The sequence below is a fragment of the Hippocampus comes genome, unplaced genomic scaffold (assembly GCF_001891065.2).
Source record: "Hippocampus comes isolate QL1 unplaced genomic scaffold, H_comes_QL1_v1.1 scaffold186, whole genome shotgun sequence".
Lineage (NCBI taxonomy): Eukaryota > Metazoa > Chordata > Actinopteri > Syngnathiformes > Syngnathidae > Hippocampus > Hippocampus comes.
The window spans coordinates 1,111,050-1,125,902 of NW_017806236.1; the positions used below are offsets into that span (position 1 = coordinate 1,111,050).

Genomic DNA, 14,853 nt, shown 5'->3' on the forward strand with positions numbered 1-14,853 from the left:
CGAGTTCAAAGTTTCAGCCGGCATGTGTACCGGAATTTATTTCTTTTTCCAAAGCAAGATCTCTCTCTCTCTCTCTCATAAACAACGAGGTTGGGTTCAGAGGTTATTCTTGTGCATTTTCTAGAACAGTTAATAAATAAATGTTTATTTATTTCCCTAACGACTATTGTGAATGCACCAAGTCTACTTCAGAAAAGCTGTACATTTGAGGTACGCAATTTCTTCATAACCTTGTAAATATCGTATATCATTGATTCATATTTTGAAGTCATTTCTGGGTTTACTCTTTAAGCATGTAAGTTTCAAACTGTTGCTTTACCGGTAAGGTGATCTGTTGTGTAATTTTTTTCAAGATGTCATCAGATCAAAAATTGAATCCAGCAAATTAAATGGAGTGGTGTCGTGTGATGCTGGTGACCCAACTTTGAAGTCAGTCGGCCAATTTTGAACAGTTCTTCAAAAAAGAGGCTTCAAGCCGTTCAATGCCACGCCCAGTTGAACTTTAACGTCAAACTAAGCATAAAGAAGAGATTTGGACATTTAAAACAACCATATAACTTTTTTGAAAAAAAAGTCATTTTAGCTCGATGCCAACAAACAATGCAAAATGCCATAGACTGGCTACCGAATACACAAACGGTGTAGCAACACATGTAGACATAAGGCAACACAAAGGCAGATTTTCTTTATCCTCTGCAGAAAAAAAACAACCCTTACTGCAGCTTCTGTTGCCCCCATGTGGCCAAGGCAGAGCTAAATAATTAATCATCATGCACAACCTGTCTAAAACATTACATTCTCTTTAATTATGTAATTACACAGAATGAATTAAACTTGCATGTCAATGCTGTAATAACGAACCGACAGCAAAACAAATTCCGCAGCGAAGATTTCATGGGCGGTGGGGATGAGGTCGCGGGGACGGATTGTGGGATTTATTGTCGGGATAGGTTATTACGCGGTGATGCTGCTGGATCGACAGCTGGTACGGTGTCAGCTAGGAAAGAAGCGTACAGACTCTATGAGAGGCATTATGAGATGGAGGTCACCGCCCATAGACCCCACCCTCTGGATCGCAATAATACTGGCATACCCACTCTTGATGAGGAACTGACTGGCCTAGTTTGATCAGGAGCAACAATGATAATCTTTTGTTTTTGTGTGCTTTTATTCCCAAGGAAGCCTTACATTGTATAGCCGTGGGATATCCTACTTTGTTTTGCTTTATCTTCACTTTTGCACAAACCTGTCATGTTGGCTCAGACAATCAAGATGCTTTGACAGGAGCTGTTGGAAACTGAAGTTGAGGATGTTTCCGTGCCTTGCCAAAACGCATTTGCGCCGGTAACTGTGCGGTTGGCTAGCAAGTTTGACGGTGGGCGTCATGCCTTATCACGACGAGGAGTATCCGGGCCAGCCTCTGTGGCAGTCTGTGGTGCTGTTTTTTTGTAAGGGTATGATCGAGGTCATCATCGTCATCCTCTTCTTCTGGCTTCTTCTACAAGTGCTCTTCACGAAACAACTTGAAGGTAAAGCCAAGAAGTTTCCAAACACATTCGGCCGTCTTTTGTCCCAAAACATTTGTGCTTTGTCTGTCTACAGTTCACCTTCAAGTTCTCCTTCTGGTTGGACTGATCACTTTCTGTCTAAGCTTGCTCCTGGGATGTGTTCTCTGCTGGTGGCAGAGTGACATTTGTTGTCATGAAGACAATCAGAGTGTGACATCAATTGAACCTGTGACCAGAGAGCGCTGTGTGCCCCCGTCGGCAGCGCCCTCGTCATCATCCAGGCTTCACTATGAAGAGCTGGACGGAGATACATTGGACTACCCGTCCACGTTCACCAGCCCGAGCCCTTTTGAGGGGGAATTTACCTCCTGGTCTTTCTCCAATAAAGCCCGGAAGGAGCAGCCCAAAACTTTTTTCTCACTGCGCCGCCTCAGCAATCCGCCTCTTTATAAACACATAGACAATAGCAATACTACGCTGCATTCTTTCCCCAAACTTCTATCCAAGGCTCTGCAGAGACGCTGCACTGTGACTGGTGACAGTATATACCAGGAGGGCGGTAGGCTCAGCAGAAACTCAGCCAGCACACCTGAGGAACCAATCCCATTGGTGTCATTGGATTACGGCTCTTCTACCAACTGCAAACCGTCAACACCGACGAGACCCCATCTCAATTTTACAGTCCTCTTCTCACCAGATAGACGGACCCTGACAATCACGATCCTCAGCCTCACAGGGTCATCTCACAAATTGGATGATGTGTCGGTGCAGGCCTGCCTTCCACCCCTCCATCCCGATTTCATGCAAGCGCCAATCCGGAGCGGCCTTAGCCGAGTCCTGGTTTTAAACGTGAACTCTGCAGAGGAGCTCCAAAGGTGCACCCTAAGAATAGCTTTGTACACTCGGGATGCACAAGGACTGACAGGCACCGCATTGAGGGAGCTCCAGGCTGAATGTGGAGGAAGAGACTGGAATGCAAACCAAGAGATTCACGTCACCAAAGAGCTCCTTTCAAACAAATGGACGGCCAAAAAGGTTGTAGGTCCATAGAAGAATTATGTTGGTTCTCACTGGACAAAAACCTTTTTGCGTACAAAAGTCTTTTATTCACGATGTTTTGTGTTGTTTTGGCATTTGTTAAATAAATAGGCTCTCATTAGCAGACTACTTATGTAATATAATGTTTCGCCTTTGGAGGGCGCTAGACCTTAGTACAGCCTCTAGAGCGCAGAAGACAAAATAAGCTACTTAGATTTCTGGGAAAATACGGGCACCACGACATTGTCAGTGAATGCCCTCATTACAAGGTCGCACTCCACCCAGTGTGTACGTTTCATGAAGGTGTGTAAGTGACACACTTCCCGTAAATTGATAAGAGAATCTGCGCAGCCAAAAAAAGTGTGCCAACAGTGTGTATTGGAGAAAATGCCCTGAATAGAACACCTGTCTTCTTTTTCACTACTGTATGATGTTTCTAGGTGGTTTACCTTTGAGATTCCAGCCTCCTGACTTATATTTATTTTTTTAGATATGACTCAAGAGTCATTTTTTAAATCTTAAGACAGGAGGAAATTTTGGATAAAAGTGCGGTTTATACCCCCATCACTCGTAAGCGTCGGCAAACTTTATAACATTCCTCTACCGTCAATTGACATTGGCTTCTTTCCAGTGAAAGAACGACATCAGTTGGTGGTGCTAATAAGATAAGATAAAATAAGTATCTTATTGCTGGTTTGCCAAAAGCCAAGAGACGCCACAGAAAAGGAACAAAGAAATGGCAAAATATTAGATTGTGCTCACAATAAATTTTTATTAGGAGAAAAAAATCAAGTTATAAAATTAAATGTTGGTGGTTTTTTTTTTTTTTTTCAAGTTATAAAATTAAATGTTGGTGTTTTTTTTTTTTTTTTTTTTAACTCATGGTACATTTCCTTCTCTGCAGAATGCGATCTACCAGAATGTACAGATGTGTAAGGGGCTTAGCGGTCCTCCACAGATCTTGATTCTGCTGCATTATAACCCTCACACACATCGCATCAAGGTGGCCGTCCTGAGGGCCAACAACCTGGAGAACCTCGTTCACACATCAACCGCACCAGGTAGAACCGGTCTGGCCGTTTGAACTTGACACCCCCGTGTCCCCCTGACACCATACATTGAGACGTTATGTAAACTGCAGCGGTCGGGATAACCTTGCATTGGGGAGAGAGAAAATATTTCCCCTTTGCTTTTAATGTTCAGGGGATTATGAGATGTCTTACAGGACCTGAATGAAGTGGGAGCTCATCTCTTTTTAAATGACATTGTGGTTTAATCCTTTACTAGTCACAATCCTCATGGTAAAGTGTTTCAATCTCTAGTGTACCTCTAATCTTTGCATTAGCTTGTCTAGGCATTATGTTCAGGGCAGTGAGCAGCCATTATCATCTCAATTTCACGTGCAGGATGTCACGTAGTTCCGATTAGAAGCGGCTCAGCTTGTAGATCTAGGTCTAATGGATATTTACACAGTGGTTAGCGCGTCGACCTCACAGTGCGGAGGTTCCGGGTTCAATTCCAGCTCCGGCCTCCCTGTGTGGAGTTTACATGTTCTCCCTGGGCCTGCGTGGGTTTTCTCCGGGTACTCCAGTTTCCTCCCACATTCCAAAAACATGCATGGCAGGCTGATTGAACACTCGAAATTGTTCTTGGGTGGGAGTGTGAGCGTGGATGTTTGTTCATCTCTGTGTGCCCTGCGATTGGCTGGCAACCGGTTCAGGGTGTCCCCCGCCGACTGCCCGAAAACAGCTGGGAGAGGCTCCAGCACCCACCTCGACCCTTGTGAGGATAAGCGGATCGGAAAATGGATGGATGGATGGATATTTACACAACAAAACAGAATCGTGTACATAACTGTAGTATGTATAAAACATAGCTAATATTTGTGTTGGATCATCTTAAATAATTTTGTGTTGAAATCACAAAACAGCAATGTGTGGAACAAATTAACATCACACTGTGAAGTCTTTATTTATTTTTTTAAAGCTTCCAAGGATTGTTCAAATTATAAAAACTATAATGCCTAAAAATTTGATGACATAAAAAAAGTCAAGCTTTTATTTTGGGGAGATTTTAAAAACAAATGCAGGTCAACGAATGCATAAGCACTAAACGTGAGGGAGCAAGTTATTGTGTTATTATCCCCACCATCGTTGACGATCGGTGTTTGTGTACAGACTACCAGGTGGTGATCAAACTGCATCACGAGGGACTCACGATCAGCAGCAGAGAAACAAAAGGAGCCTCATTTGCTGTGTGGAACTCCTACTTCTTATTTGACCTCCCACCAGGAGACATTAGTCAATTACCACTCATGTTGGAGTTTAAAATCATGCAAGTACGATTTCTTTTTGAAACTCTTACTGTACTACAATGAACATAAATCTTTTACTATGAGTCCTTTGTGTTTGAAATGGCCGCTGAAGGAATTCAACATCCTCTTTTCCCTCATAACAGAGTCATGCGCGGTCGCAATGCCAAGTCCTCGGTCGAGTCCTCATTGGCGCTGAGGCTGCTGATGCGGGGCGTGCTCACTGGAGAGACACGTGCAGCCTGCAAGGGGAGCAGTCACGCTGGCACATGGTTCAACCAGAACCTTCATAGAAACATATCAAACCAGGCAAGATGTATTGTATATGATGTCCATCCAATGTACTAAATGCCGATAGGTCACTTTTGCCATGAAGTGCCCGCGCCTTCAGAACAACTCGCCTTATTTTGATGTCTCAGCATGTGTGGAGTGCGTGTTGAAATACAACAAATGCATTCACAAACACGTCTTTGCTAATGTGCATGCAGCCACGGAAAAGGAATTAAATACAACAATAACGTCAAACAGAAAAGAGAAATCCATTTTTTGGGTGTCTTTTTAATTCATCTCATGTAATAAAACGTGTTAGCTTCAACAGTTATGAACCTGAATTATATTTGAATATTCATTACACGTTTCTTTAGCTGTGGGATTGGTGTACAAGAGATTTTAAAAAAATCTACACACCCCTGTTCAAATGCTAGGCATTTGTAATTTATGGTAAAAAAATATCTCTCTCGCTAAGATAATGTGGTTTCACATGTGTGAACGGCATTTTAAAACTGGCTTTGTCTAGAATTAACCAATCGCATTCAAACTTGTGTTAAATGGAAACCAGTACACGCCTTGCACCGTTTAAAATTCCTCTTATCTGAGTGACCCCAAATACATTTCAAAATGGTCGTAAAAGCCTACTAGAACATCTGAACTTTAATCGAGGTTAATCATAAACACTTAACATGGTGGCATGTGTATGCTGACTCCCAGTTAGCAAGAATTTGAACGCGATTGCTTAATTCTCAACACAGCCACATTGCAGTTATAAGAGGGGGGTGCACACTTGTGCAACCACATTGTTTCAGTTGTTTATTTGTATTTACTCTTGAAAAGGAAAAAATATATATCTTGAGTTGAACAGCTTATATATATATCACTTTTGAAATTATTTATCTTGGTCTAATTTTTTTTTGTATCACATAAACCTGGCATTTAAACAGGGATGTATGGAATTTTTACATGCAGCGTATACTATCGGTTCTTTCGAAAGTACAGGGCCCTCAAATTGGTTATGCAAGATTATCACAATGAAAAGGCCCATTTGAAGTGTATAGTCTGTACTTATAAATAGTACTGTAGTTATAAATAGTCAAACACATTGAAGTTCATTCTCGCCCGTCTTCTTCATTAGTGGTGCAGACATTTACACGTCAAGCTCGGCAAACGTCATCAGGTGTGAGGGACACAGCAGGCCTCCAGTTATGCAGGTTCTGTATAATCACATTGTGAAAATAAAACAAGCGCACTTAAATAATGATTGAGTTAAATATGTTGCACATAAAATTTGAACAAACTGGAGTGTAGGCCAACAGAGAGGAAAAGGCGTGCTCACTGCGAGCTTCCTTAAGGCCAGTGTTCCAGCAGTTTCCCTCCAATTTGATTATTTATCCAACAGAGAGACGGTTACCTGTGAGATTATAGAATATGTATGTTAATTCGGCCACCCCTGCGAAATCAGTGTACGCCTTGTCGATTCATGCAGGAGCTGGGATTAGTGCCCATATGTGTGAGCAGAATGGATGAGCGGTGGCTGCCCCACGTGGTATCATCTGTGTGCTGGGATTGTGCCATTAATGATATTAATTTGCATCTGTTACAGATGCTAATACCAAATTGATTAAATATCCTAGTTTGCAGCCAGCTCATCTGAATAATCCCAGGATGGAGTCATACGAGGTAGAGGATTTACAATACGTTAATATTTTTGGCTTTCAGTTGGGACGGTGGACTGTAATATGGGTAAAAAAAAATCACTTGTTGACATTACATCCATTCAGTGAAAAAGGGAGAGTTCTTAATACCTTTGAAACCTTCTTATGGAGGTTTGTCCCAACAGGTGGGTCGTCTGCAGGCTCCATATTTTCGTCATCTTCCTCGTAAACTGGCATCAAGGCTGAGCCCTGATGCAGGCTCCTCCTGTCAACTACAAGATGAAAGGAAACATACACAAACAGTGGCAATTAGCAATAAAGTTGCAAAATGACGGGAAACATTCCACCAGAGTTGTGGAGCTATAGCGTGACATTTTCTTTTCCAGATTTTGGGAGCGTGGCTTAAACGGCGCCGCTTGACGCACTCTGAGGTCCAACATGAATCACTCCTCCCCCACTATATAACAACTGCAATGCCTTTGCTTGCATCTTTGGGTACTCGGAGCAATTGTGAAATGCAGTTCCTTGCTAGCTATGCCGAAAAAATAAACTTCCGTTGGGATTGTCCCTGAGCATGGACGCTTTAGAGCACTTGGTTGCCAGCGATGAGTGGACGTGTGTCACACAGAGAAAGATGGAAGAGCAAAGAGGGGGGATTTTTTTTCTTTTAAAAGTCTGACATGACAGCCAGCATGTAGATTCGCACTGGTGTTGCCACTTTAGAGCGCCTCGTTGTCTGCCTTGAGTGTGTGCATGTCGCCAATAGAAGGCCAAGAGTTGGTGTCATGGGGCTTCTCAAAGGGATAAATATTTCAGCCATGACCATTGGCTTTAACCATATATGTTTTCAAACATAGTTATTTATAAGCATAAAAAGATGCTGGCTGAAGTCGCGTCTATTTTCTAGGACTAGTTGACTGGTTCGGCCGTGGTTTCAACACATTCAGTGGACAAGCCCACAGCATTGAGAGTGGAGAGAAAAGCTTTATTTTTCACCCCTCCGAAGTCTCCTTTTATATAACTAATACATAGTTATATAAAATATAACGGCTCCGGCTTTCTGTGTGGCGTTTGGATGTTCTCCCTGTGCCTGCGTGGGCACAGGGAGAACATGTTATTGGTACTGGTACTCCGGTTTCCTTCCACATTCCAAATACATGCATGGCAGGTAAAATGAAATATTCAAAAATTTTCCTAGGTGTGACTGTGAGCGGGAATGGTTGTTCGTCTATAAGTGCCCTGCGAATGGCTGGCAACCAGTTCAGCCGACAGCTGGGATAGGCTCCAGTACGCCTGCAACCTTTGTGAGGATAAACTGATGAAAAAAATGGATGGATGGATGAATGTCTGTCGGTGAGGAGTCATACATGGGTTCACACTTCATACCAACAGGTGGCGGTAATGCACCGAAACGTTTATTGCAAACCGCCATCAAACACTACAAGAAGAAGACGAAGCCGGAAGCAGTCACCCAGATGCAAGTAGCAGCTTAAGCGAACCATACAACAAGCGCGCTCTGCCAAACAATTTTCAAACTCATTTCATTCACTTGAAGTACTCAACTTTGCTGTTCATTCGTGCGATTGCTTGACAAAGAACGCGTTCAAGTACAATTAAAAAGAAAGTTTGTTACTTGACCGTACGGTTTCGTCAAGCTAGACACTCGCCGCCGCGCTGATGAGAAAGATAGTAGCTCGTGCTAACTTTAGCTCTTAGCAGCTTAGCTGTAATCGGAACACTCCAATTGTAGTTCTCCCGTTGACGTGTTGGGCTTTAAGCACGTGTTTCAATTGAATCTCGCGTATTGGATTACAGTATCGTACTGCGCTGATTTATTTCTTTACTGTTCTTTTGTGCCGTTTTTTAAAAGGGTTATACGTAAGTTTTGATAGGCATGGCTGCGGATTGGCTGGGTAGTTTGGTGTCAATCAATTGCGGACCAACATTGGGAGTCTATCAAGGAGAGGTGTCATCAGTGGACCAGTCCTGTCAAACCATCTCGCTCAGACAACCTTTTCATAATGGAGTCAAGTGCCCGGTTCCAGAGGTCACATTCAGGTAAAGCTTGCGATGACCAAAAAGACTGGGCATGACAGTGTGTACAATTTTAAACTAGACCAAATTTAGCAGACTGATTACAAAAAAAAAAAAGATTCCAGTGATATAAATATCCTGTGACAGATATCAGAGTTATGCCTCTTTAAAAACTGGCGAAATTACCTTTATTTTCGGCCATCAATAAGGATCAAGATATTATTTTGTAAAATAGTCCTGAGTCTTCTAATATATGATTGCTTTTTTGAGAAATTTAGAAGTCATAATTACAACTAGGGCATATGTTCTATGTCCATTATCAGTGGTTTATAGTGGTAAGATGAAAAATGGGAACACAGTGGAACACACAAAATGACGGTACCTGTGCAACTCAAGAATGTGGCTTGTTCAGTGACCATTCCCACCAACCATTCAGTGGTGGACACACACATACCGATATAATCTACAAATTTCTTACCTTTCTGTTGCAGTGCCATTGACATAAAGGACCTCAAGATATTAGAAATCAGGAATGGAAATACCCAGAACAGCTCTTCAGTGTCCACTAATGCAAGCAGTGCCCCGGTTGCAGTACCGAAAGGTGATCCACGGACCGCAGAGCTCGTCAACTCTCTCCAGCACTGCTCCAAAAGCTATGGAGACCGCCATCTCGATGTCCCCAAGGGCTTCAGGCGAAGACACAACTCCTGTAAATTCTGACTTTCCTCGAAAATGACTTTATTGTTTGTTGATGCGTTGTATGATCTATATATGCTCACTGTCGCAGGGTCATCAAGCAGTCGAGGTGCAAACCAAGCCACCCCCAAAAAGAATGGGGTGAAAAACGGTATCAGCCAGATGAAGCAAAGGGACGACGAGTGCTTCGGGGACGGCATGGACGACGGCCTGGACACAGACTTTGATTTTGAGGGAAACTTGGCCCTTTTCGACAAAGCAGCCGTTTTTTCAGAGATTGACACGTCAGAGCGTCGTAATGGGGCGAGGTCAGGTGGTACGCCTCACGAGCACACTCCCTCGCGCTACCGCCATGACGAGAACATTATTGAAGGCAAACCTATAGTGTACAGACAGATAACAGTACCACAACCTGGGGCCAAAGAATACTGCACTGGTATGTTTTTCACAATGCCACAAAATGGAAGCAGATGGAAAATGTGTTTTTTTTATTTATTTTTTTTATTCTTGCTTTTATTTCCATATAGACTCTGGACTGGTTGTACCCAGCATCGCTTATGAACTGCACAAGCGTCTGCTGTCAGTCGCAGAGCGCTACGGCCTCACGTTGGAGCGACGGCTTGAGATGACCGGTGTGTGCGCGAGTCAGATGGCGCTCACGCTGCTCGGTGGGCCAAACAGGTAAACAGAATGCAAAGCTAATTTTTTCTGGCATGAGTTGCCCCCTATATAAGAACTGAAGTGTCTTTGTTCACATCAGCCGTTATCCAGTATAATCCAACACCCTTTGGATATTCCGCTGGCAGGGCCATTTTAGAGCGCCCCGTTGTTGGCTATGGATGACCACCCGTCATGGTGAGAAAGGCAGAAGAACAAGAAGGGGAAAATGATTGGAGACAATATTTTGAAAAAAGCCTGACTTGACAGCAACATGTGGACTGAGCCTTTGCGCTTTGAGTGCAGCTTTAGTGTGCCTCATTGTTGGCTTTGAGTAAGAGCAGGAAAAGAATAAAAATTTTGAAAAACGACCTTGACAGCCATCAGGATTGCTTGGCTGCTCTAGATTGCCTCATGGTGGAGGAAAGAGTAAATTTGTGAAACAGTGAAATATATAATGATTTGATGTTTTTGATTGTTTAAATTTTTTTTTTGCGCTTACAGCAAATAAAAATCCCACATTTGCCATTTTAAGAAATTAGGATACCATATTACATAAACCATGAAAATGACTTCAAAATATTTGGAAGGAATTAATTTTCTGTAGTGTTTTCAAATGTGTTTAATTAACTTTTATGAGTTTCGATTTTAATTGAACCTCTGAAATTAATGAACTGCACTACAAGACTCAATTATATGGAGTTGTATTAAGCTCACATTGTTTTTGTTACAAATTTTGATGGATACCTTCCCGGTTCTGTAGTAGTACCTTGCCAATGAATAAATTCCACGCAGAAAAATAGGGAGTATACAGTTCGAATTTCTGTTCTTCCAGGTTCACGCCAAAGAATCTCCACCAGCGTCCAACAGTGGCGCTACTGTGTGGTCCGCATGTGCAGGGGGCACAGGGGATCAGCTGCGGTCGTCACCTGGCCAATCACGAAGTTGAGGTCATCCTGTTCCTTCCGAACTTTGTCATGATGCTCGACTCTGTCACCAGTGAGCGCACTCTCTTCAGTAAGACCAGCGGCAAGCTAGTGTCAAATATCAAAGGTGAGCATCTTTTTTTTTTTTTTTTTTTTTTGTCTCTGCTTCAGTCGTGCTAGCTGTGGTTTGTACTTTATTGTAAGGCATTTTCGCGATCAAATCTTTTTGGAATCCATTGTGGGTTGTGTCAGAAAGGGCTTCTGGTGTTAAAATTGTGCCGAACATGGTATTGCAATAGCGACGACAAATATAGAGAACCTGACTGAATTATTTAATTGCTTGACTGCCGTATCAACCAGTTACAATCGTTTGGGGTTTTTCCATTTATTTTGTTTTAACTTTTGTTTTCTTTAAATCACTTTCTTTTAAATTGTTTTTAGAGCTTTTTTCTTTTTTTTTAATAAAATGCTTGGTTTTAGTCGAGTTTAGTTTTAATTAAAAATATATATGCATTTGTCGAGTGCATGGTAAAACAAACAAAAAAAAAAGTCACTGTTATGGAATGAAGTCAGCCGCAATTCTGAAACTACTGTTTGACCGTGCTTCTTCTGTACAGACTTAAAATACGAAATCAAAACATTTATAATGGATCCTCAAAGCTCATGTATAATGTTAATTAATGGCAAGAAAGTAAATTTGTGCTTAGCACTGGAGTGTGAAACTCGAGCTTGTTTGCATAGTCTGTTGCTTTAAATATTGTGGCTGCAAAGAATTGTGGGTACCGGGTTATATACTTTCATCAGGTTGGCCAGGAGTAACTTTTGCTGAAGGTGTCGTAAAAGTTGCTTCCAGGCACCTTTTCTTAAGCATTTGTGAAATTTGAACAATCCTGACCTCCAGGTACTTGTGGGTCATTTCACCCGGATACGATAAGAAAGAAAATTTCCTTGGCAAAAATGAAAATCAACAAAGCTTTGTTGTTGACTTACGCGACTCAGTCCACCATCACCGTCTTGTTGTCCAATCGCACAGACCTGCCAGATACCCCTGTGGATCTAATCATCAACAGTCTCGACTGCCATGAGAACACATTCCTGATGGATCAGCCTTGGTACCGAGCAGCTGCAGAATGGGCCAACCAGAATCGGGCACCGGTGCTCAGCTTGGATCCTCCTGTTAGCGGACAGGTACAGGCCAAGTGGTCCCTCTCCCTTTGCCTCCCCCTTCCCTTGGCGGAGGGGGCTGGCAGGGTGTACCTGTGCGACATCGGCGTCCCCCGCCAGGTGTTCCAGGAAGTGGGCATCAAATACCTCTCTCCGTTTGGATGCAAATTTGTCATCCCGCTGCACTCGGCTTAATGGGACGGACCACTTCTGGAAGCTTTCACCATTGTGAGCGCTTTGTATTCCCGAGCTTCAAGTGTTGTGCAGTTTACTCACAGTTGCTGACGTTTCAACACGTGAATGTGACCTCTCAGTTGCTCTGGAGGACCATCGTTTAAGTTTATTCGTTGTTCAATTGGAGATTATTACGCGAAAATATTAACAGCATTAAAGGCTGCAGCAATTCTGTTAGATACGACTGTTTCTATGTCATATTGGGAAGAAGCTTATTTAAAAGTGAATTTGTCATCGATACAGTGTCGTGTTATACTTTGTTGGACAATCTTGGACTTGAACATTGTAATATAAATGCCATCCAAAGCCATCGAGCAATTGAACAATGTTTCTTACATCTTAGTCACAGACATTAGTTTAATGAAAATGGCAGCTACTGACTTCAAAGGATGATCATCTTGATGTGACTTTTTTTTTTTTTGGTTTTGTTTGTGCTGAGGTGGACTGTGATGCAAAGGGCTTCAGTACCATGATACCGCATAGCATGTGTTTTCTTGTATCAGCCGAAGACGGGTTTAACGTTTCATTTGCCAATTTCAATAGTTTTTTTCCCCATAGTTTATCTTGGTCGGTCACTCTTTTTGGACCATTGTTTGCATAACAAAAGTTAAAGCTTGCAAAAAGTACTTTGTAAAAGTTAAGCGACAAGAAAGCTGAGACAGTGCTGTACAACAAGGAAAGTATGATTCAACCCACATTTAAGACGGTCGATTGAGACTCGGGACGTGTGATTTTGAAGTCGGCGCTCGAGCATCATGCTGTGAAATAGAATTCAGGTTTGTGTTCGTGCTTGAGGCCTTTTCAGAGGACAGGGAAATAGGCTCATTCTATTATGGGATGGGACCACGTTCATTTGTGTCGAAACTGTTAAAACACATGCGCACATTTACACTTTTGCCTAAATGTATAATTTTGACTTCATTTTAATAATACTTGAGTGTAGTAATACAGGAGCATTAAGAAGCATCAGCATTGTCATTTTTCTTTTCAACATTCCAGAGGCCCAATGTGTTACATGTGGCAAGACTAGCATGATGCATCAGCCAGCATTAATGATTGTGAATGATTTTTTTTACCCCCCTCACCGGAGCTGGGATTCTCACACTTATTCCGTTGTTCTTGCCTCATTCTTTTTTTTGAAGCAGTTCAGAAATGTTTGTACAGTACTTGTTTTTCACTTCGCCTTTCACTGTTTTTTTGTTCAAGAAGAGACTGCATTTCCTCGTCGTCTGAAGTACCTTTTTGTCACTCTTCTAAAGTGTGTCATGTCTGCAGACTGAAAGAATTAAACATGTCGGCCTGTTTTGTGTAACTTTTTTTGTTAGACTTTCTTAAATGACGGACTGACAATCAAGCACTGGTACACGTAACGTTTGACCTTCTGCATGGCTGTAATTGGTCATGCAAACATTCATATGCTTGTTCTCCATATGTGAATGTCACTGTATAGTACTTTGTAACAGTACTCCATCTTCCTCACACATTCAAAAACAGACATGTTAGTTTCAGTGAGGCCTCTAAATTGTCCATAGGTTTGAAAGTTTTGTTTTTTCTGCCCTGCAACTGACCAGCAACCAGTACCCTCTTAAACTCAGGGGAGATTCAGCCTCCAATTCCCTTATGAGCCTGAGGAAACGCATAGATATGTAGATATTTATAATATTTGGCATTAAATTAGGTATTTTACAGGTGCGAGCTGTGCACTTGGTTCTTGGACCTTTAACAGGGACTCACCACCTCTTATATTAATGCCACCATCACATTGCAATCATAGAAAGCAACACCAAAAAATGCAATACAGTATAGCAATGCAACTGTGCCATGTATGTCCTCTGGAGCAGTTCAGATTCAATGTTGTCTTATCAGAGATGCTGATTGCTAAATCGATATAAGAGTACAGATCCCTTCAGATGTGTTTCACCAATCAAGTTTTGTTGTGACCAACCAACCAGAGGACAGGAAAATGTTGACGTTCCCAACTGCCTTGTAAGACAGACTTGAAATGTGGTTTGTTAAAGAAACAGTCACAATGCTTAGAATTGAAAGTAAATTACTGACTCATACCCGAGCGAAGATCTCTGACACTCATACACTGACACATACTGGGAGTAATGCAGCCTGAGCCAAGAGAAACACATAATGAGAATAAACTGTTGGGAATTGCGAATTGATACAATTTGTAAACACATGTCAATGCTCCTGATGGTGTTGAGGTGTTGTGAGACTGCACTTTTTAACTGTTATTTTATATGTAATGAAAATGATTATGAAAATATTTAATTGATAGTTATCTGTCTGGAGACAAAAATTTATGTGAAAAAACGCTCAATATATTGCCGAATACTATACTTTATTTT

General features: G+C 42.0%; 1 protein-coding gene across 3 annotated transcripts; it reads left to right on the forward strand.

Moving 5' to 3' along the window:
- Positions 1-8,237: 8,237 nt before the first annotated feature.
- Positions 8,238-13,808, forward strand: edc3 (enhancer of mRNA decapping 3 homolog (S. cerevisiae)). 3 transcript variants are annotated; one of them, XM_019857261.1, is made up of 7 exons: positions 8,238-8,392; positions 8,656-8,843; positions 9,311-9,528; positions 9,607-9,951; positions 10,043-10,196; positions 11,008-11,225; positions 12,132-13,808. In XM_019857261.1, exons 2-7 carry the CDS (start codon positions 8,680-8,682, stop codon positions 12,455-12,457), a joined length of 1,425 nt encoding a protein of 474 aa, XP_019712820.1. In that variant the 5' UTR covers positions 8,238-8,392; positions 8,656-8,679; the 3' UTR covers positions 12,458-13,808. The 3 variants fall into 3 exon arrangements, with proteins under 3 accessions (XP_019712820.1, XP_019712819.1, XP_019712821.1); XM_019857260.1 differs by having other exon boundaries at positions 8,238-8,843; XM_019857262.1 differs by lacking the exon at positions 8,238-8,392 and having other exon boundaries at positions 8,692-8,843; positions 9,412-9,528.
- The last annotated feature ends 1,045 nt before the right edge of the window (positions 13,809-14,853 follow it).